Source organism: Poromitra crassiceps (genome assembly GCF_964638095.1).
Source record: "Poromitra crassiceps genome assembly, chromosome: 4".
NCBI classification, from domain to species: Eukaryota; Metazoa; Chordata; class Actinopteri; order Beryciformes; family Melamphaidae; genus Poromitra; species Poromitra crassiceps.
The window spans coordinates 8444783-8467024 of NC_139626.1; the positions used below are offsets into that span (position 1 = coordinate 8444783).

At 44.7% G+C, this 22242-nt stretch overlaps 1 protein-coding gene across 1 annotated transcript in view; it reads right to left on the minus strand.

Annotated features, from left to right (window-relative positions):
- acsf2 (acyl-CoA synthetase family member 2) overlaps positions 1–22242 on the minus strand; it is a 44935-nt gene that overhangs the window by 18146 nt on the left and 4547 nt on the right. Inside the window, exons 2-10 of the mRNA XM_083635399.1 lie at positions 18052–18247; positions 14099–14227; positions 9148–9201; positions 8902–9020; positions 8523–8685; positions 7455–7550; positions 4955–5106; positions 1794–1885; positions 1512–1588 (exon numbers count right to left, since the gene is read on the minus strand). Coding sequence (XP_083491525.1) covers positions 1512–1588; positions 1794–1885; positions 4955–5106; positions 7455–7550; positions 8523–8685; positions 8902–9020; positions 9148–9201; positions 14099–14227; positions 18052–18247 — 1078 coding nt within the window. The remainder of the gene's footprint in view (positions 1–1511; positions 1589–1793; positions 1886–4954; positions 5107–7454; positions 7551–8522; positions 8686–8901; positions 9021–9147; positions 9202–14098; positions 14228–18051; positions 18248–22242) is intronic.

Genomic DNA, 22242 nt, shown 5'->3' on the forward strand with positions numbered 1-22242 from the left:
TTGACTATGATCCAACTGATGATAGTGGTCTCGTCAAGGCTTATGATCCATTATATCCATCCACAATGCAGTCGTGGAGTTTTCTATAAATGCCTTGGGAAGCATGAAAACAATGAAAGCTCGAAGCAGATAAACATTCTTTAGAGATACTGGAGAATACCAAGGTGCGCTGTAGCTGTTCTGGAGTCTTATCCTATTTTATGTTACCGGTATGTTGTCGTTTCCTTTATTTTGCAAGTTACCTGTACAAACAAGCAATTATCAATACAGTTCCAGACAAAACAGAACCGCCCACACAAAACACGCATCTACTTTTCTCTCCCTCTCGAAACTGATGAGGAATCTGTCAAATGTCTCGCAGCCGCCGATGAGACAGGCGGCCATGTTTGTTTTCTCTTGTTCTCTTGCGCCTTGTGACACCAGCTTCGCACCCTCGCCTCTCAGGACCCCTCTACCTGCTGCCATGGTAACGGCCCGCATTCCCCCGCCGCCCGCCCAGCCCGTGAAAAACACTTCACACTGCTCCCTCTACTTAACGTGGGTCACCCTCCTCTGCTCCCCCCGTGTCTCACATCTCCTGTGAGAACTTCCTCTCATCCCAGACAGAGAAACGTGACCACGAAAATGACACAGACGTGAAATCGACTCGACCTGACCTCTCTTCGTAAGGCGGAGCAAAGGTTACCGCATCACAGTGCAAACGGCTGAAGACCAGCTTCTCTAAGAAGATTCCAAGGCAATGGGACTATGAAGATCTGGGTGAGCGTGATGAGTGGATCAAGGTGATCAAGTAGGAATAAAGCAGATAGATCTATCAAATTGTATTTAGGTCAATTCTCGCACAGATATGAATGTTCACAGATGAGAATTAAAGAAGATGCTAAGTCGTAAAAGTGTCAAGCCTAAAATGATGAATAACTTGTACAAAAATGATTTTGTCTTTTCAGTTTTCGTCTTGTGCAAATGTTTTTTTTTCTTTTTGACTTTGAAGAACTGATATGAATTGGAAGGAAAAGTGACATTATAGCAGACGAAATATGAGGGTTGCTCAAGTGTTGACTCTTACTCCTATATCTTATGTATATTGAATATCTTTACATTTCCTTGACTTTTGGAAGTGATGATTGCTCGCATCCAAAAAACTTCTATAAATAAAAAACCTTCTTTGTCTTACATACATTGTCAGCTTCTGTACAAGATGCTCGACCTTGGATAAAAAAAAAAGTAATAAAAAGAAATCCATTACCTTTTTTAATACCTTACACAAATTCAAAAGCAGGGTTCACATCCATGGGCAAGTCAAAGGTAAAGGACGCTCTTCTAAGGACATGTCTCTCTCTACTGTGCAAAGGCTGAACTGCATCCTGTAATCATTTTGGCAAACTATAATAATCTACAAAGCATGTGTGTGTTTGATGTTGAAGTGTGAGGTAAACATGGAGCTTATACGGCTGCTTATAAATTCAAAAGTTTGAATAATTAAGTTGCATTAGTTTTGAACCGGTACTCACCGTTATTCCTTTGACACCCATGGTAGAAATGACCTTCCTCACAACTTCAGGAGGACAAGGGGAACCAGCCATGATACCTACAGTACAGAAAATATCCGCAGAAGGCTGGTTAATGTAAGGCAGCGTTTACACTAGAATTATGAAAATGGACAAACAGCATACGCGATAATTCATGTAATCTATATGATGACTCTGCGTACAATGGTCCTCTTGGACCCCCAGCCATGTGTTTGCATGCATGCTGGTTAGCATCTTAGCACAGACGCAGCACATCCCTCTCACCTGCCTCCACCGAGGACAAATCGTATTTTCCCGATTCAAAGTGACCAAGCATGTCCACATACATGGTCGGAGTGCCATAGATGAAGGTGCACCTGTCAGGTAAGAGAGGACAAAAGAATAGAGTGCATCTTCAGTCAAAAATACATCAAAATGCACCTTGTTACATATTGCAAAATACTCAAGTTTGAAATGAAAGAATACATGTAAAAACAACAGCAGCAGCAGCAGCTTAACATTCATGAGCAGATTCAATCCCAATGTGTTATTATCTGCAGAGGTGAAAATTGAAGCTACACTAGGAAACTTCACACGTTTGCAGCTCCAAATTGCAGTGAGAGGAAACGGTTGAAATGTGTGTCATTTGTGAGGATCTGCATTGTTTGCTAAACTGTTCAGTTACACATGTACAGTTACTTCAGTAATTAAACCTTCTCTATAAAGACCCAAGCTCCTTTTTCTTCATTGTTACATTTTAAAATAAAAATCTTGCCTAGTTTAAGTTGACAAAATGAACCAGATGTAATTAGATATGTCATGGTTATATAACATTGCTTATACCATGGCCTAGGTTAATACTCAATTCTGATTGGCTGCAGGGTGTCCATTATTTTGTGATAATGTACACCTAGCTAAGTAGTTCCAGGCAAATGGTCTGTTCACCATTCATATCAATGCGCCATGGTCTCGACAGAGCCGTTTGAGCTCTATACCACCGTCAAAGGGTTAATATGGCACTTTTATAAGCTTAGAAAAAAAATAGTCGGTCAAAGTAACTATTTAGATTACCTCTGTGTGCTCAGTTGATCAAAAATAATGGCTATTTAGAAATCTGTCGTTTTCGGAGATCTGATGATGTCAGCTGACAGAAACCAGCTCAACCAGTTTACAATGTTGCAGCAAGCCAGTCAGGTGCTTTGCGAGAGCGCACGCAGCCTGTATCACTGATACAAATCAAATCGAAGAGGAAAAAGATGAGATCAACAAAAAGAAAACAAACGGAATGGGCAGTTAACACCGACACACAGAGACTTCCTTGTACAACACAATCTGGACTCCAACATTGAAAGCTACGTCTCGCGCCACTTACATTGCTATTCCTGGAATGCGAGTTTAACGAGCCAGTAACATATCGTTGCATTCTTAGACATTACTGTTTGCTTTATTTTGTATGTTACATACAATTGGCCAAGTTATTAGTTAGTTTATGGGCTAGAAATTCTGCCAAGATTGTAGGCACTAAGCGGCCATTTTCTCATGTGAAAATCTTGAGCAGCCGAGGGGACTATTTTGTCTTCTCAACTCATCCAAGGTTATGAAAACTAGATTTTGATTGCAAAACACATGAAAATATAAATGAATGCTCCTGTTTTGATTCTTTGGCAAGTGACCATGGTATAAGCAGCTTAATGCACTTCGAGGTGTCCATTATCATAAAATAATGGACTTCGCGGAGGCAACCGGTTCACGCCTCCGCGGCGTCCATTATTTTCTGATAATGGACACCTCGGCGTGCATTAACCCTTACGTATTCTGGCACCTCTTGTGGTGTATTGTACTTTATTTCTACAGATCTGCAGCATCAGCCTGCATTGTGAACAAAGTGTAAAGCATAAAGTTCAGCCTGCATTGTGACAACTGTAAACACTACCCCCCCATTTTGCGCTGGAGCCAAGAACATACCATACATTCTACTCTTGTCGTGTCATGTCTCTCATGCACCAGTGGGAAAATACTTCAAAATCAATCTTGCAGTCATCACTGTGTACGTGTCTTCATCAGATATGTGGCTCATGTACAAAGGTTTTCCTCAACGCTGTGCACGGTACTGATTTTCCGATTTTCCATGCAGAAGCCTATTCACTGCATCTAAGATTTACGCCAGCAGATTGTGCTGTTCTGCAGTGTAGAAGTAGGCCACACTTTTAACTATCAATTTTCTGGTTAAATATAATTACGTGTTGTTTAAACATTATACATTTATAAAGCTTTCCCTGTTCATTTTGCTAGTTGCAGTAATGTAGAACAAAATATTGGCACATTTACATTACATTACATTACATTACGTCATTTGGCAGACGCTTTTATCCAACATTTACCCCAAACTAACCAGCTAGACTGATCGCTGGCATAATATAAATACTGGTTTATGTATTAGTAAATAATAAATAATAAACAAAGCAATCATGTACTTTGTATTCTCTTTTCATGAATTGCTTGCCGGAAAGAAGGAAAAAGCCAGATATTAGTTGCTGGTGAATATGGCAGATAAGCAGTCACGTTCAAACAACATTTCAGTTACATGTTTATTATGCCTATCGATCGGCTGTCATTTGGAGCATGTGAAGTTGCCTAGTGCAGGTGTAAGCTGATCTGAGCACATTTACACAAAAGTCTTCGCTACTTGTATGTGATGATGTTTGACTCCTAGGTCTAAGTAACCAGATTTAGGCCTTGGCCACACTGATCCGTGGTGTCTGTCCGTGTGCGTTCATTTCTCTGTTCACTTCCATTCATTTTCAATGACAACTGTCCGACTGTCCGTGGAGCACTCAGAAGCGTACGTATCCAGAAAATTTGCATACGTTTTGATGGACAGAAAGTTGAAGAGGGATGAACTTTTTCTGGACGGACGTATCGGATGGTCGGATGGTCGGATAGTCACTGTCCGTTTAGCCAATCAGAGTCGAGGTCTCGAGAGGAGGCGTTCCGAGATTTGTTTCAACTTTTCAAAGAAGATGGCCGAGGCGGTGAACGAGGCTATACGGGATTCCCCAGCAAAATGAGTAAAATTGTGGGATTTCACTAGGATTTCAGTGACTAGAAGTTAGTCCAAGGGGAGAATGTAGTGCATATACTTCTCTCCAGTTATCTGCACATGATCTACTACATTATATTATACTCGCACTGTTCATGTCATTTGCATCGAGTCACATTTCCAAGGAGCTGCACGCAGGCTGCGCAGGCAGGCTCGCCGGCCGCGGAGCAGCCCCGGCGCTTTCGGCAAGGGGTTTGACGTAGACTCAGTTCTCATGCATCGGACAGACATCTGTCCGTTCAATAATTCTGTCCATTTTCTGACGGATCAGTGTGGCCAAGGCCTTAGGCAGCCTTCAAAAGGGGTTTCTATACAGTACATGCCGGCCAAGGAGCTCGGACATTACCTTTCACTCTCCATAGCTGCCAGAGCGGCCCGTCCATCATAGCCAGCGGAGGGGAACACCAGGGAGACGCCGTGCACACTCATACACACACCCCCACCCACAGAGCCAAAGCAGTGGTACATAGGCACAGGCAGGCAGATGCGAGTATGGGGCTAGGAGATAAGAAGAGCAGATTGTGGATTTGCACCAGAGGTGAAGGAGTGCAAAGCAAATGTATTTTCCCTTCATCCTGAAAGGGCAAAATGGCTCCCTCTGTAGAGAAGTTACCACCCTTTCTGATCTCTCTGTAGAGAAGTTACCACCCTGTCTGATCTCTCTGTAGAGAAGGTACCACCCTGTCTGATCTCTCTGTAGATAAGTTACCACCCTGTCTGATCCCTCTGTAGAGAAGTTACCACCCTGTCTGATCTCTCTGTAGAGAAGTAGAGAAGTTACCACCCTGTCTGATCCCTCTGTAGAGAAGTTACCACCCTGTCTGATCTCTCTGTAGAGAAGTTACCACCCTGTCTGATCCCTCTGTAGAGAGGTTACCACCCTGTCTGATCTCTCTGTAGGGAAATTACCACCCTGTCTGATCCCTCTGTAGAGAAGTTAACACCCTGTCTGATCCCTCTGTAGAGAAGTTACCACCCTGTCTGATCCCTCTGTAGAGAAGTTACCACCCTGTCTGATCCCTCTGTAGAGAAGTTACTTACCACCCTGTCTGATCTCTCTGTAGAGAAGTTACCACCCTGTCTGATCCCTCTGTAGAGAAGTTACTTACCACCCTGTCTGATCTCTCTGTAGAGAAGTTACCACCCTGCCTGATCCCTCTGTAGAGAAGTTACCACCCTGCCTGATCTCTCTGTAGAGAAGTTACCACCCCACCTCATACGATTTCATTACTTTAGTTTCATGGTCATGTTGTGAAGCTTGTGCCTTTTCGGCCCCATGAAATGGACTCCCGTGACTTTTACTTCCTGGAAAACAGTCGCTGCGTTTCATTGGACGTTCAACGTGCCCTCGTTGACCTCCGCTCGGCACTTGCCCTCAGGTGAATTCCCGCGCGCCGTGCCGTGACAAGTGTCCTTCCAATTCTCTGGACAACTCAAGTGAACCCTGTGAGATCTGAGGGAGCGAGTCCTTCAGCACTGCAGATGAACGGCTGACTGTGCATCGTTTCTCAGCATTTACCACATGACGTCAACGAGCTGCTTATTATAGTATTTAAAACAGATGTTTGTGATATGTAAAACAGATGTTTGAGCTCGTAACAAAGGCAAAGAATGTGTGCAAACAAACTACAAAATGGAAGTAACAAACTCCATAATCAGAGTAAACATGTCGAAATTCATGCTTGTTTTATTGTCGATTGTCCTGATGTTTCATTGCTGGTGCTTTGTTTGAATTGTGTTATTGCTGATTTCATTTCATTGCTGATTTAAGGGGATAGATAGCAGATAGTTTCTTGAGACATTGATAGCTTGATGGTTCACTGAAAACACCTTAAATCTAGAAACAGCTTCCTAAAGAGTGTCACGCCACTCGGAACGTCGAGCACAAGCAGTGAAAGAGTCACTCAGTGGGAAGAAAGACCTAACAACCTCCCACCAGCAACAACAATGGAGCTACAGGCGAGCGAGGCACTGCCCCCTGGAGCAGACACAAACTATGCAGTGTGGAAATGCCTAAACAGATTCAGATCTGGTGTTGGACGAGCAAACGCCACTCTCGCAAAATGGGGATATTTGAATGACGGGGACGTTGTGTGTGACTGCGGCACCGAACCATGAACCACCAACCATGCAGCAGCACCTCCTGATATGCCCCCTGCTGGAACGCCCCTGCACAGCATCGGACTTGGCAGAGTTTAATGAGAAAGGACAGCAGTGTGTTCAGCTGTGTGGCTGAAACACATCTAGCATTGTAACTGACATTTCTTTGTGGACACGATAAGAAGAAGAAGACTGAAAACGGTCATACAGTATAACGAATTTCAGTCCGTATTTAATTTGATTGTTGTACTGTCCAGCTTGTGTGCTTTCTTTATTCCCAAAATTATCTGTAAAAGCATGGAAGAATTGCTGTTTTGCAAGATATCATAAACCCGGAGCACTAACAGTTATGACAACCATGACACAGATCACAAATTCAAAATGTCTAATTCAGAAACTGATGCAGCTAATTACCAAGTGCCGATGTAGTGCAATTATCCACTGAAGACACCTTCGCTACTAATAAGACGCAGCGAGCATATTTCATGGTGACCTCATGCTGCACTAGTAAGCCTACATATAAATTCTGACCAATTAAACCATCAGATTTCTGAACAATCCCGCCTCTCTGCTCCTCCCATCGCATCAAACTGCTCTTCTCTCCCAGACTTTTAAATTAGACCTCACTGCGTTATGTCCTGCCACAACAACTGTTTCCAGACATCAAATCAATGAAGTATTAAGTACAACAGAATATGTCACATCTGATAACACATTGAGGTTTTAGTGTTTGTGTTTACACTCACCCTCCAGCCGTAGCCCATTCGGCTGCCAATGTAGCGGGCGTTGTTGATGATGTTGTGATGCGTCAGGGTGGCACCCTTCGGGGCCCCAGTTGTGCCCTGATAACAGATATTACGCATCAATTGATGGACTTGGAAATGCGAAAATGTCCGATTATTCAGTCCTGGTGACTCAGATATATGTGGGTTTTTTAAATCTGATTTATTTTCTTCCTTTGCAAATATGAAAGGGAGAGGTAGTGGAGCATTATCGAGGATTAGCTAATATTGGCTGTCATGTAAGAGGAGATCAATGTCTTAACTTGGCCCATGCTGTTTGTTTTAGGCCTCCATGGTTTTGAAAGAAAAGAAAATTGCGGCCTGAGGCTGTGGCGGGCTCATTTTTAAAGCTAGCTTGATGATACTTTACCATAAACTAGAAGACCTATTTTAGATTTGGAATGTAAATTGTCTAGAAAATAATATCATTTTATGTCATTTCACATATTTATTTTTGGCCCACGGCCATCCATTAAGTTTAATTTTGGCCCTTCATAGGCAAGAATTTGGGCACCTCTGTCTTAACCCCTTATAAGCCTGTTTCTACAGAGCTAATTCTCTAATGATGCTTCTCTCTCCACTATCGTTTCCATATTTGCTGCCGTTAGCTCATTGTGTGGCTTTTATCTATCTTGATTGTGACACTTGGTAAACTATGTTTTAGAAAAGTGCTGTACAAATCAAGTTCAAAGTACAAGATGTAAAAAAATACATTACACATTAACGGCATTTAAATGGGGGAGACAATCCATTTCTTTTTCCTGTTTCTTTCCACAAAGATAGGATTTGTTTCACGAAGGAGGAAGTCTGATTTCCTGCTGCTGGAAGAAATCCAGCCAAAACAAAAGAAAAATCTGTCACGAACCCTCGGCCAAAATCGACGAGGAAAACAGCAATTTGAATGATAAAACAAACACACGTTTGGGCTAACATGGCCCCGTTTTCACCGAAGCTCTTCGAGATTCTTCGTCTAGTGTTCACCACGAATAAATCTTGTTTTCTTTTGTCGAGTGGAAATGCTGCTGAAATTACCGAAGTAAACTGGATGTTTATCGGATCGTCGAATGAGAGCTTCCTCTGGAGATCGTGCAGCTGCTGCTGGTACTGGCTGCTCCCTCCCTGCATCACGTCCTGCAGATCAAACATTCCTGGGTGTCGACGATCTGTGACGATCACAGACCTCAGCTCGGGCAGTCTGAGGGAAAACAACAGACAAATATCTGACTCATGGTTTGTCCAAGTTGCTCTTAACTACTTGGCAGCTTTTATCTCTTTCTCTCTCTGTCTCTCTCAATTTAACTACAACTCAAATTATTCAGACATTGGGATTATGTGTTTTGCATGTCTGTGCCCTGCAACTTCCTGAACATACAGAATACTGAGAGGTTAGGACTAAACAGCAGCGGTGTACCTAGCACTCTTGATGCCTCCTGGGCTGGAGGACTCGATCTCTGGACATATCTGTCGCAGCATGTCACAGTACTTCTGAGTCTTGAACTCTGTCGGACACACTACAGCGTTACACTCCACCTGCGCAGAAAGGAGCAGAGTCCTCCATGTTCAGCCTTCCTTAAGTGGTGCACTCACAACACGTCCCGACAATAATATGGCATCTCTTATGACTACTTTATACTAATCAATGGTTATGATGACCCACCTTCCGTAATGCAAACTCCACCTCCTGCACCTGGTAAGCTGGGTTCACTGATACCTGTTGGGGAGTAAAACCAGAGACCTTTAATATTAGGTCGAGACACCCCAATCCAGGCTCCACCAATTGTAAGAAATGGTAATTTTCTGGTCTCCTAAATGGGCGTGGTCATCAACTTGTGACTTGGCTGTCTGTCAATGGTATGAAACTTGATTGGCTGACCAGTCTTCTAAGGAGGCGTGGCAGTGGCAAATCCTCCGTGGCACAGATACAGGAAGTGACTGGAAGTTGAGATGTCTCTATCTATATTAAAGGTCTCTGATAAAACAATAGATATAATCAATCAAAAAAAAATCAATGAAAAAAGTTTTTCAAAAGGATCCGTTTGCTCCAGTGGCCTACTTTGGTTTATTTTGGACCTAAAGTGTTTTCTTTCAAATAGATATAATCAATCTGTGTGGGAACGCCCACAAAATGTTACTACGGCTGGTGCGCCAGACTAGACGGTGCGAGGAAAACCCCCATATATCTCAATGGGCTGACTCACCAAAGGACGGTGCTCCAGCTCTACACTACAGGATTGGGGATTCTAGAGCAGGTACATGTGCGTTTACTGCGGTGGTTGAATCCCCAATCCTGTCTGCCTGGGCTGGGCTAGCAGCTAAATGCTAACTATGATGGCTGGGAAGAACGGGAGGATTTTCCCCATGCTGACCCATAGAGAGGCAAAGTGAACGTCACTTCCTGCTTTTCTCCCTGTACCAGCCGCTGAAAAAATATGAATGGCGGTGAAAGGAGAATAACGTTACTTTGCTGATCCCATTTGAATTGTGCCACGGGGTGCCAACGTTAATTTTGTCGATTTAAAACATAACTTTGCATGTCAAGAAAGTTTGTCGCCAAACTGTTGCACTAGAAGCAGTGGCGATTCTAGAGTCTGTTGGGGCCCTAGGCAAAGATTCCAAGGGGCCCCTTCCAACCAGCGTTCATCACAATTATTTTATAAATAATTGGTAAAAAAAAAGTACAAAATCTAAACTTTTTTTATTCAAAAACAATTAAAACCTAAATAAATAACCCAATAACTTCAACATTGTCACATTATATATTATACAGTGCATTCCTCTTATAGTGATCACCTTGGGATGGGTCAAATTGATCACTATAAGCTCGTCGCTGTCGTTCCAGGACCTCGAATGTGCCTTTTTTCACTTTTTTATTTTTTGTCATGAATCAATGCCATTGGTCACCCTTTACGTCTCTGTGTGGTTTTTAACAAATGCAACCAATGGAAAAAACATTAAAACGAGCTTGTGAGTAAATCTCATAACGCCATTCGCCCTCAATCTGTCAGTCAAACCTCGAAATTCCCCCCCTACCTCCGTCTGTACCCCCCCCCCCCCACGCAGGACAATAAACCCGGAAAAGACACACGGCAGACGCGCTGTGTATTTCTCATATCGTTTTGACTAATCCTGGCTTCCTCTGACGTTAATATATCAATCAAATGTTTTCCAGTTATTCCTAGGCTGCAAACTTGTTTTAACACATTCACTGCCAGATGTTTTTTTTTTACTGTAGTTAGCTTCTGCCAGAGGGGTTTTTTGAGGATTCTGGCTCATCTTTCAAGACCCGAGGATTCTTTTCTGCTAAGATTTTGTGAACACACAATATCTCAAAAGAACTAATAGAATGTGTGCTTTCTCTGTCTAAAAGAGTTAGTTTGTAGAGTTAGTAGTTATGTAAGCATTAGCAGTTGAATACAGCATGGTTTCAGCGTCAGAAAAATTATTCAGAGATAAACGGCTTTTTGTGAAATTCGATAGAACAGTCACTTTAACCATTCATTTTTGGCTCTCTCTCTCTCTCTCCCTCCCCCTCTCGCTCTCTCTCTCTCTCTCTCTCCCTCCCTCTCGCTCGCCCTCCCTCTCTCTCTCTCTCTCTCCCTCCCTCTCTCTCTCTCTCCCTCCCTCTCGGGAGGGAGACGCACTAGGTTTAATCCTAGTGAGAGGGGGAGAGGGAGAGAGAGAGAGAGAGAGAGAGGGAGGGAGGGAGGGAGAGAGAGAGAGCGAGAGAGAGAGAGAGAGAGAGAGAGAGGGAGAGAGCGAGAGGGAGAGTTGCTTCCAACTCCTCCCTCCGTGGGCGTTCTTCTTGGCTGCAGCGGCCGTCACAAGCTTGTCACCAGTCTCACTGCTTTGCTGCTGTCCTGTGCCTGTCTGCGCGGCCGCTGTTTGAGGAAGTCTGGATGGACTCGCTCGCTTCTTGGAGTTTTGGTTGAGAGAAGCTTTTGCGATTCTGGTCATATTTATGCTGCGTGTTTCAAAGTGTGTTCCACCTGTAATCTATTATGCAAATTTGCAATCCCGCATCGCCAGCAATCAGCGCGAAAACGAAAGCGTTTTCCCCCATCCATTTTCATGAGAATGGCTGCTTTTTGCTTGCCTTCCTGTAGTCAGCTGAGCACTGTCGCCACTTAGTGGCTCGGTGGAATGGGTTGTAAACGTTCGGTGGCTCCAATAATTATATAAGAGATGTAAAAGGGTTAGATGCACATCCCACGGTCAAAAAATAATAATTCATTTTTATTGACGTATTAATACGTCATTGGCAGTCAACCGTTGGATTATTTTTGACGTATTAATACGTCATTGGCAGTGAACGTGTTAACATGCAAATCGGAGTGTTTTCTGACGAGAATAAAGTAACGTTAACGCTACGTTATGTCAGACTATTTCTCACCCCATGCCAAAGCCCCCGCTTCGGCCATGAGAGGCGAGGGGCAATGCTGCTACTCCTGCGCGCGCCCCCGCGGCCTGGAGCTTGGGGGCTCGTGCATGAGCATGCGACTGCCTCCCGCTTGACTGGCCATGAGAAAGCGCTTCCAAGTCGGACTGATAATATAAACAACATCATTTGAGCTTATCCAGGTAAGATATTAATAAAGTAATGACACATTCAGCGGGAAACTAACTATAATTAAGACATGTGCCAACTTGGACGACATTTTGTTCAGTAGTTTAAGAGCAAACAGGTTTTTTTTACTTCCTGAAAAGTTTCTGTTTTGGAAATTCGAGGTCCTGGAACGACAGCGACGAGATGATCATTATAACAGATTTTCTTATTTTTCTTTATTTCTCATGCAGATTACCATGTAATTGACATTTGTATGTTTATTACATGAATACAGTACATATAAAGTAATGAAATTTACTCAATGTTATTGACTTTAAAAATACAGTAAGTTAGGCCTCCAGCTATTGTAAGTAAAAAAAATATAAAATGTAGTTTTAAACATTTCTTCCACTGTTCTCAGGTGTGCCAAGTTTCAAGATGATCACTGTAAGCAGAGTATTGATCACTATAAGTGAATTATTTGCTGTGTGGAGAGGGTGGGTGGGGTTGTTGTACATCTAGATTGCCATTTTGCTTATTGATTGAGAGAATAAGTCCTGGAGTTGGCGTTTGTGTCCAGTGATCTTGCTGGACTGATTCACAACCTGTCAGTCTGCATTCAGTAGCCTACTATGTAATTGCTTAATCAGTAGGCCTCCCTGCTCTACTGTCTGGCTTTCCTTTTCCTCATCCTCTTTTTTGACTTCCAGATAACTTCTTCATTGTTCTTCTTTCACTTTCAATTCAAGAGAAAGTACATGAATCATGCAAGTTTGACAGAAATGATTTACATAATTATCTTGTATAGACTACTTGCACAACTCCACTACTTCCTGAAATGAGTAGGGCATACTGGTTTCCTGTCCTACACTATTGGATGAACTGATTAATGTCAGGTGTGCCTGACTGCTGCAGTCACAACAACAGTGATCAGGCACACCTGACATTAATCAGTTCATCCAATAGTGTAAGGACAGGAAACCAAGATGCCCTACTCATTTCAGGAAGTAGTGGAGTTGTGCAAGTAGTCTATTGAAAGTGAAACTGAATGACCGTGAGCCATTCCCGTCAAACGTGCATGATTCACATACATTCTCTTGAATGTAATGATGTTTCACTTTCAATTCAAGAGAATGTACATGAACCACACGAGCATGACGCCAATGACATGGGGCCTCTTTAGGGGGGTTTCAATGTCATTGCAAATCGTCCATTGGTTGTTTATGGGGAGGGAGTTGCGGTCATTGCTGTGGAGTAATGTTTCTCAGCCATCGGGGGCCCCCTAATGCCCTGGGGCCCCAAGCAATTGCCTGCATTGCCTGTTCACAAGCTGCTCCTCTGACTAGAAGTTATAAATCAGAAAGACTACATGCACTGTCGCCTAAGTGACGTCACTTTCTCTACCGGGCAAAGCTGAAGACCGGCGACATGCCACGAGCTTCCCACGAGCCATGTCGTTTTTATACGAATCTAACCCCTACGTTTCAGTTTGACGACAAACTGCCACTTTCTTTACATGCAAAGTTATGTTTTAAATAAAAAAAAATTACGTTGGCACCCCGTGGCACAATTCAAATGGGATAAAAAAAGTAACGTTATTCTCCGTTTACCGCCATTCATATTTTTCCCAGCGCTGGTACAGGGAGAAAGCAGGAAGTGACGTTTCACTTTGGCTCTCTATGTATAAAATGAATGTATAAAACGTTGGAAGCTTGTGAAGAGGAGACTAAAGCCCTGTTCGAAACCGGTCCATATTACAGAGATAGTGGACTATATAGTGTGTTGGCCATTTCTAGTGAACAGCTAATGTACCCTACATGTTCTCCCGTATACCACAATGCAATGCGGTCTGGTTTACCAAAGGAGAAGAAGAGTGAGGTAGTGTCCAAAACTTGTTAGTTCATTCCCCATATAGTTCACTATGATAAACACTACAGGGGGAATAGTGAATGAGTTTCCGAACACTGCGTCAAAGTTGACTGACTTAGTACAGGTTTTGGTACAGGTTTTGTAATTATTACTCAACACCCAACACCCCCCTTCCCCTCCGAATGACCGTTCTCACCAATATAATACCAGCTTTGGCTGTGGCAAACTGGAACAGGATCCACTCATATGTGTTGGGCCCCCACATGCCCAGTCTGTCCCCTCTCTTCAGGCCTAGAGCCAGCAGCCCGGCCGCAGCCTGGTCCACCTAGAGACACAACACATGGATATAGATTATGAAAACCACAGGAGCACATCAGTTGAATGGAGTTGGGAGTTGTAAGCACTGTAAAACATCTGGGTGTGATAACGGACAGTGATTTTAGATAGGAAAAACAGATCAACTCAGTGATCAAATCGATCTTTTTCCAGCTGAGGCTCTTATCTTATTAAGGTCAAGTGGTTATTATGGAAAGGCTTATACATGCTTTTATCTCGTCCCAACTAGACTACTGTAGTGCTTTATGTTGGTGTTATAGCCACGCCTCCCTCTCACGCTTGCAGTTGGTCCGGAATGCTGCAGCTTGTCATTGCTCAGAGTTCATTTCAGTGCATTGCTATCGTTATTTCTCAATGTACAGCTGCAGACTCTGGGCATCTGGCCAACTGAGCCAGTAGATTCTTGCTCCCAGCTGTCAATCAGCTGTGCGCCGTTTGCTATTGGCTCAGTGGGCAGTGGAGGGAGGGGTGGGGGTGGGGATGTGATAATGAAGCCAGGGTTTGAGAAATACCGAGGTCATTTTAGCGCGGCGTAGGGGGCACAGGGGGGGGCTGTGAAGTAAAATGCTTTAATCTGGTGCACTTTGAGAGCCAAATTAAGAGGCTATATCTATAAAGAACTACAGACATCATGTTAGATTAATATCCTCTTTACTGTGCTGTTGCTTTAAAATGATACAAAAAATAAATGTCTCGCCATATAATATAATTTATATTCTGCATACAGGTCACATGGCAGAATACTGCTCAATTAAATACAATGGCCCATCTACACAAACATCACTTACAGGGGAGTTACTTACCCATTCACTTCAATAGAACTGTCCCCAAACTGGCCCCAATCTAGCCCCAATGCAACATTTGAACGTTGTGGTGAGTTATGTCTCTTCCTTCTATAGCACACAGAGAGGAAGCAAACAGTTGCATTTCTGATCAACTGTCATATATCATGTTATTTATGAGGGCTTTAAAACATCAACGACAGATGAATAGATGTGGGGGCTGGGGCTATTTTTCTAAAAAAAAAAAAAAAAAAATGTTGGTGGAAAATACCAAGGTCATGACCTGAATGGTAGCTACCTGAATGGTAGCTACGGGCCTGCAAGCAAGAGCACATTTCTCTCATACTGGCCTCCCTCCACTGTATGTTTTAGGATTGATTTTATGATGTCAGTAACTGGGTTTCCATCCAAATGTATCGCATAATTCAAGCGAATTTGTGAAAATCCGCAAAATAAAACGCGAATTTATGCATGTTTCCATTCAGTTTTGTTTAGCGAGTTTTGGGAGTCGGCAGGTTGAGCAGTAGGTGGCGCTTCTCGGAAAAGTGGAGGGGGAAATGCAAAAGACACCCGAAGAAGAAGGGGGCGCGATGGGATGACGTCATAAGAGCGACATGATACTGTAGCCGAGCGTTATTAGGCTGCGCATAAAAAGCAATAAACGGAGCAACTCCCACTTGAACACTCTCACCATGAGACGCCAGCTTTATTATTCTTCCCGTTCTCTCATCCTCGTACCAAAGAGCGTGGAAGGAAAAGTTCTTTGCTCGTACTCTTCCAGCCTCAAGTTCCCCACATCAACCACCACACACTTCCGTTTCCGGCCTTCAACATAAAAGCCTACAGTGCTGCCTAGAACGTAAACATAAATGATATCGCATAGCACCTTCATAAAAATAGCTTACAATACTAACAACAACTAGTCTACGACAAGATGGAGAGAGTGTTTGCAAACATCGTGGCTTTTGGGAGGACTCTCATAACGGCATTATGAACGTTAGCAATTTACATCAACATCCTGATGCAGAAACGCGAAAGAAGGCATGCAATGATGAGAATAATGTGGGAAGAAGCTGGGGCTGGAGGACCACGTCGCCGCCGTCCGCGTGTCTGGGAACGTAAACGCAGTAAGGAGTTTTGGGAAGTTGTCGTCCAGCACCATTTCACACGGTACGTCATCGTTAATTCGCAAAATCTGTTTCCATTGCAAAAGTTTGCATCTTCCTAGTGTCGATACGCTGATAAATCCACCCCCTCCAAGCGTAAAAACTTTTATGCGATATTTCGACCTTTATTCGAATTTCTGGTGTTTCCATTCAAGTTTATATTCGCATTTTGGGTAAATGCGAATATCCAGAGGTGGATGGAAACCCAGTTACTGTTTGCGTACAAATCATAAAATATGCTAGCTCCAACCTATCTCTCGCACCTTTTACAACCACACCTCGCATTAATGTCACTCAACCAGGATGTTGTTCTTTTAAACTGGTCTTTGTGTTTTTATTTGGTTTGGTTGTTCTATGGTTTTTATACAGAAACGGTCACATCTTCTATCAACTAGATAACGTGATCCCCACCAAACAAACATAAACATAATGCAAATACTAAACCCTGGCTCACTGCAGAGATTAAAAAAAAAAAAAGCTTCCAATTGGAAGAGAACGGGCAAAACGAATGAGAGAAGAACACTAAAACTAGAAGGAAAACTAAAACTAAAGTGGAGCGGCTACTCAAGGACAACGATGCAAGCGGGCGTGGCGCAGAGTAAAGACAATGAACTCACAGCGGACCAACTCTGCACAAACAGTAGAGGTTGCCAGGTTGCAGGTTATGAGAGGGATAGACCATCCCAATTCGAGCCCAAGGGGGACTGGACCGGACAGGGACAGGATGGCACACCAATATGTATAGCAGGAGGAAGTGAGGCGTACCCTCTCCGAGATAAATACTAGGAAATCCAACGGTCCTGATAGAATGGATGAAAAGATGCTGCAGAAGTGCTGTGAGCAGTTAAGCCTTGCATTCACTAGACTCAGCTCTCAGTCTTAATCCGTTTCACTACTGTAAGACTGACAATATTACTATTTAAATCTTTTCATAACGTTAGGTGGTGCTGTTGGAAGCCTTGCATCGGAGAACCAATCATGAGTGTTGTAGGCGGGCCTGCTTTCTGGGGGCAGTGACGCTCATGCAGAACCGGTGCTGTCGCGTTTGCGGAGAAACATATTAATCACTTGGAAACAAACATAACCTGTTAATAGGACGCGTTTCATCCGACCCCGGCGTCTAGAGGTCTTTCCCCCAGCGATAAGCCCGACTCCCGAGGCTAACGTTACAGAGCCTGCTGATGACTCACAGTAGCAAGCGGACCACTTCCGGGTAGGAAAAATTATTGTAAAATAAACAACAGGTATAAACTCTCTTTGCAGCACATCAGTGTCTTGCTCTATATTGGAACTATGAAACATTGCATTGCCGCTACCAAATAAAATTCTAATAATAAATGTTGGCGTGTCTGCTGCCGGCCGTTCTCGCCGGGCTCAATGAACCAGATTTGGAACAGTAAATTCCCAGACGTTTGGTGGTTAGGTGGCGCTGTTGGCGCCGCTCACCAAACGTCTGGAAACCGAGACTATGCATTCACTAGAGTCAAGTGAATGCAACCGCAGAAGGTTCACGCCTCCGCGTCGTACATTAACTTATGATAATGGCCACCTCGTCGTGCATTAACTCTTACTTATCTCATGCTCATTGTCCATGTTATTATCCCTTTTATTGTTTTCTCCTGGCACCTATTGCCGTCCCGCTGAGGGATCCCTCTTTAAAGTGGCCCACCAAAGGTTTCTTCCTCATTTTCTTTTTTTTTTCCCTCCATAATTTCTTTCTTGGGAGCTTCACTGAAGAGGCGGTGAGGCTGTAGAGAACATGCACCTGCTTCTTCAAATGTTATGCTGTGGTCTCTTGGACCTTCATGATAATCTCACACAGGGGATTGGTCGGTCAGACCTGCTATGAAGATAATATGACTCACATCTTGCTGAAACTCTGCAAAGGTCTTCCGGACTCCGTCCTGGAGGAAGGCCATGGCCTCTCTGTCCGGCCAGCGCTCCACAGTTTGCTGCAGGGCCTCTGCGATTGTAGTGTGGAGCAAAGGCGTGGAAGAGGTGCCATGGACGTAGCTGGTGGTGAGAGCTGGGACCGCTGGTGGACCGTCCACGTGGATGCCGCTGAACGGATCCGGGGAGAGGGAGAGATTTTTAAAGGCAATGAGATTATAAGCAAAAACACACAGAAAGCCGCTCTCTCACGAGATGGCGATATCGCCGTGTTGGTATCGTTCCCGGACCACCATTTTTCACTGGTATGGGCCGAGATGACCACGCCCCGAACTCATTTCATTGGTCGCCGCAACTGCTTCTTCCTGAAAATGTGCGGCAAGTAAAAATATGTGGTAAAGATTAGGGTTTTCTTATCTTACCGCAACCATAACCAAATCCTAACCAAATTGTTGTACTTGCCTAAACCTAATGTCTAACCCTAATGTTTTATAAAAATGTGCGTCGATCCCCAGTCCTTAGATTGGAAGGCAAACACCTTACCCATTAAGCCACAGGACCGAGCACACCCTAAGCTGCACTTTTTTCACATCCTAACCCTAATCTTAACCACATTTTTTACTTGCCACACGTTTTCAGGAAGAAGCAGTTGCAGTGACCAATCAAATGAGTTCGGGGCGCGGTCATCCTGGCCCATACTAGGAAAAAAAAAATTGGTTTTTGCCGAGATGCTTCAAATAAGGTCTCTGGGCAACACAAGCTTAATCAAACGCAAACCAGAGTTCAGCCGGATAACCTTCACACATGAGGACCACTTTCATGAGTTTTGTAGCGTAAATGCGAGCCCTAGAAGTCAAAAGCTCGAGCTAAGCTAATCCAGAACTACACACTGTCGCATAGGCTTCCACGTCACGTCAGCACTCAACCTGGACTGTTGTTGATGTGCACTGATTACCCCGGGCTGAACGGGCTGAACCAGGTGAGGGAAAGATATTTCCGTGTTCGTCCTTTGAAGTGGTGACGTTATTGACGTATATATCCCCATCGACTCAACAGTGTAGTCTCATTTAGCCGTTTGCTAGCTAGCCGCTCTTTTAACGGCACGTAAAAGCTTCAAAACTCATAAAAGTGGTCCTCGTGTGTGAAGATGATATTACTAAGTGTTGAGGCAGGCTCACAGCCCTATACTGTAAGCCACCGAGGTGCTTGAATTACCGGGTTGAGTTGTGGCTGACTCGCTAGCTGTGCTGATGTTAATATATACGATAACATTGCACTGAGTGCTGTATAAGAACGACGAAGAAGGCTTGTCCTTGATGTTCGGAACCCATCCATTTATTCCATTTCACCGATATGAATACAGCAAAGTTCTTTTCTACAGAAAGCAAATGTAGCACAAACATTACCGGCACGAGAGCACGCAGTGCGGTAAAAACCGTTCGCCCTTCCGGGTTCAAACACCTAACGACACCCAGTGGAAAGAGCATTAAATAGCTTACCTGAGCCCAGGTAGTCGTCACAGCGACGCCCCCTGGACACATACAATATTACACTCAAATAATCATACAAGAAACAAACCATGACCCATTTGGCGCCTACATACCCGCTCCTAATTGGGAATGACAGGAGGTCATGAACAATTACACAAAATAAACCAAAGGAGCCAAATGAATTAATGAAAGACAACTAAGGAGGTTTAAGGTCAAAGCACATACTGTCCAGCTCCACGGTGCATCTCTCCTCCAGCTGAAGACAGCGTTCTGGGGGGCGAGAATGTTGCTCCTTCTCTTGTAGCACTGCCAAACGACGAGAGGCCGGCTGCTCCATCGCCTCTCCGTCGCAGCAGGTTGGGCTGGCTGGAAGAAGTGAGCGGTCCTGGCACCACTCCTTTTCAGCCATGGAAGCTTCAACGTCACTAAAAGCCTCCTCCAACACCTGATGTGGCTTCTCCTCCCGCTCCTGTTGTGGGTTTGCCTCACCGAGCGCCGCCTCTCGCTCCTGCTGTAGGTCGGCCTGGTGGGCATCCTCCTTCCGCTCCTGCTGTGGTTCCTCCTCCAGAACCACACAGACAGCTGCCACCTCCCGCTCCTGTTGTGGTTCCTCCTCCAGAACCTCACAGACAGCTGCCACCTCCCGCTCCTGTTGTGGTTCCTCCTCCAGAACCTCACAGATCACCGCCGCCTCCTGCTGCGGTTCCTCCTCCCTCGTGGAGGCCTCAAACTCAACGACGGCCCCCTCCTCCCGCGAGTTCGACTCTCTCATGGAGGCGTAGACCTCACCGACCTTCTCCTGCTGCAGATCGGCCTGTGGTGGTGGTGATTGTGGGGGTTGCTGCGGCTGCTGTGTTGGTGGTTGTGGTTGTGAGGGTTGCTGCGGCTGCTGTGTTGGTGGTTGTGGTGGTGTGTTCCTCTTTGAGGACGCTCGAGAGGAACGTTTGTGCTCAGCTGCACGAAACACTGCCAGCTTAGCATCACAAACAGCTAGCTCAGTGTCAATATCGAGCTGCTCCAACTTCCTCTTCAGCTGTAGTTGCCGCTCCTCCAAGGCTTGCCTTCTCAGCACCCTTGCTTCGTCCTCCTGAGCATGCTTCTTCTTTAAAGCTGCTGCACAGATCACAAGTACTGCCCTTTCAGCCTCTGTCTGAATTATCATTTTGGATATGGTGCTGGACCTAGCACCATTACCACTGGAGCGTTTACAGTCAGTAGGAGTAACGTCCTGCACAACAACATGACCATTTTCAAATACATTACCTTCATTATCATTACATTTTTCAAGTGCATTATGTGAAACCCACCTGTTTGCATTAAACATATAATCATAATTACAACGCATTTTTCCTTTAAACAAAGCTTCATTTTTTCCCTTTTGTGTCTCAAAATCGCTAATCACACTAGCAGGTTTACTAGCGGCTTGCACACAAGTCCCTGCAGTCTCTTCCGGAGGCACGCTCACGTCTCCCATAACGAAACGACAAGTCGGTCAGTCCGTAAAGAACAACAGTCAATGCAAAACGAAAAGTAACATGTCAATACCTCAAAATCCAATGTGCTAAGAGATAATCCACAGGTGAGATGCTAAGAGCATTAACACTGTAGCCACCCCCTATGGATGTATGCAGACAGACGGATGCAGACGTCCTCCTCCGTAGCCAAGAGGCCGAGCACCAAGCAGCTACCCCGGCCTGTCCGCGGCAGCTCACGTGGCCCTCCTCCGGTTCGGTTGACTGACGCAGCACCCGCAACGCCAGCCGAGATCCTGGAAGCTACCCCGGCCTGTCCGAGCAGCTGTCCCGGTCCTCCTCCGGTTGCCTGACGTAACATTCAAGCTAATCCAAATAGCGTTAGCAGCGCTGCCGAGATCCAGGCAGCCACCCGGCCTATCCACGGCAGCTGTCCTCCCGTGTACAACGCTACCAACGTGTCCACGGAACAAGTAACAAAGTCCGGTTGTGAACTTGGCAGGGTTTTTACTAATGTTGAGGCAGGCTCACAGCCCTATACTGTAAGCCACCGAGGTGCTTGAATTACCGGGTTGAGTTGTGGCTGACTCGCTAGCTGTGCTGATGTAATAATACGTACGATAACATTGCATTGAGTGCTGTATAAGAACGACGAAGAAGGCTTGTCCTTGATGTTCGGAACCCATCCATTTATTCCATTTCACCGATATGAATACAGCAAAGTTCTTTTCTACAGAAAGCAAATGTAGCACAAACATTACCGGCACGAGAGCACGCAGTGCGGTAAAAACCGTTCGCCCTTCCGGGTTCAAACACCTAACGACACCCAGTGGAAAGAGCATTAAATAGCTTACCTGAGCCCAGGTAGTCGTCACAGCGACGCCCCCTGGACACATACAATATTACACTCAAATAATCATACAAGAAACAAACCATGACCCATTTGGCGCCTACATACCCGCTCCTAATTGGGAATGACAGGAGGTCATGAACAATTACACAAAATAAACCAAAGGAGCCAAATGAATTAATGAAAGACAACTAAGGAGGTTTAAGGTCAAAGCACATACTGTCCAGCTCCACGGTGCATCTCTCCTCCAGCTGAAGACAGCGTTCTGGGGGGCGAGAATGTTGCTCCTTCTCTTGTAGCACTGCCAAACGACGAGAGGCCGGCTGCTCCATCGCCTCTCCGTCGCAGCAGGTT